We start from the raw sequence: 1,813 nt of genomic DNA on the forward strand, positions 1-1,813 counted from the left end.
ACCTGAGGAACTGGCTGAAGGCCTTATAGTTGGTCAGCGTGTGGTAGTCAGCCTCCGAAAACAGATAGTCCACGTCGTCCAGGCCCCACTCGGCCATGAGCTGCCCCGAGGACTTGGGCTCCTGCGGACACGGGGCCGGAGATGGAATCAGAGGCCAATTCTTCTAACCCGCACCCCCATCCCAGGGCCCCACCCAGGAGGCCTCGGGGCAGGCGGGAGCGGAGGGCCGTGCCTACACCAACAGGAGCAGTTCTCAGTCAGCACTGAACACCCTAAAACTTCCAGCCCCAAGCCCTGGATTGGGTCCGGCTCAGGCAGCAGTTCATGGGGGGGTGCGGGGCGAAGCGCCTGGGGGCTGACGTGGGGCTTGGGGTGAGACCGTGTGTGTGCCCAGGGCAGAGGTAATGGGGCTCACTCTCTGGAGAAATCTATTCGGGCGTCTGGGCCTGAAGATGGGTGTTGGGAGGCAGATGGCCTGGGGAGGCAGCCGGCTTGGGGCTGCCTAAGGCACGTTGGGAGAAATGAGGCCACCCCAGGATGCCCCCCTACAGTCATGCATGGACCCCACAAAAGGACAGGCTGCTGCCGGTTCCAGAGCCAGCAAGGTGTGCCCGGGCCAGGGTGGGGGCCAGGACAGTTCCAGAGGGACCCTCCGGTACCGCTCACTTTCCAGGTGGCACTGAGGCCCAGGCAGGGGTGTGGCTTCCCAAGGGCACACAGCAAGCTCATGGGACTCCACCCCAGGTGCCAAGTCAATCAGGCCACCCTCGGCTGCCCCAGCCAGCCAGTGGCCAAGAAGCCCTGAGCTGTCACTGCTCCCATTCTCCATGCCCAGAGCTTCCTGGCCCCCTGTTCTCTGTGACACTTCACAGTGGATCCCCCTCCCTCGCCCAACCTGACCCCCCCACTTCACACCCCACTCAGCCCTTCCTGGAGGCACACAGCCCTTGGTTCCCACCGGGACACAGCGAGCCGACGACACTGCTACGGGATAACCCAAGTCGCTCCCATGAATTCCCCGTCCGCAGCCATCAGCCCCTCAGCTATTATCTGTCACAGACGACTCCCCGCACACCTGCCCACGCGTGCCGTCCCCTGGGGGCCGGGCTTCCTGATGTCAGGCAATGACAGCCACCATTTCTGCCTCACCCAACAGCCACTGCACTAACATTTACAGAGCACTTCTCTTTAAGCCCAAACGGAGCCCGGGAGCCTGGTCCTGGTGGTCCCGGGGGTTCCGGGTGACTTGAGGTCCTCTGGCCTCACCCTCAGCCCCTCCCCGCCCGAGGAGCCCCAGGGTGTGGCCTCGGAGGCTCCCACACTTCTCAGAGCTTTGCCCAGGGGGGCTCTAGGCCCCTCCTCCAGCTCCGGGACTGGCTCAGTCCTGCAGGGCCCGGGGCAGGATCCCAGACCTGGGCTCCCTAACAAGTTCCCCTTCTACTCCAAGCGGAGCTGTCCAGCCGCTTCTTGCTGGCAAAGACTCTCTTTGCTGATTTATTTTCCCAAATGGCTCCAAGCAAGAGGCTCCTGACAGGACACTTGAGCTCAAACCATTCCTCTCTCCAGAGAGAGCTCCGCACTGCATCGGGCAGGATCGCTACAAGACCTCGAGGCTGAATGGCCTCCCCGACCCCTAAACCTCACCCGTCGTTACTTCAAATGTGTGTCTGACCTGTGGCTGCAGCATTCCTCACAGGCAGGAATCCAACCTCCACAGGAGTGCACAGGCACACAGACCCGTCAGCCAGATCCCCCGCCCCCTCCCCCAGGGGCACACAGACCCGTCAGCCAGATCCCCCCCCCCCCTCCCCCG

The 1,813-nt window shown here is 63.3% G+C and overlaps 1 protein-coding gene across 1 annotated transcript in view; it reads right to left on the reverse strand.

The window, feature by feature from the left end:
• The window catches only part of CHD5 (chromodomain helicase DNA binding protein 5), a 73,477-nt gene that overhangs the window by 36,129 nt on the left and 35,535 nt on the right, over window positions 1-1,813 (reverse strand). Inside the window, 1 exon segment of the mRNA XM_014546193.1 lies at window positions 3-121. Within this exon segment, the coding sequence (XP_014401679.1) occupies window positions 3-121 (119 nt within the window).

The sequence above is a fragment of the Myotis brandtii genome, unplaced genomic scaffold (assembly GCF_000412655.1).
Source record: "Myotis brandtii unplaced genomic scaffold, ASM41265v1 scaffold434, whole genome shotgun sequence".
Taxonomy (NCBI): Eukaryota; Metazoa; Chordata; class Mammalia; order Chiroptera; family Vespertilionidae; genus Myotis; species Myotis brandtii.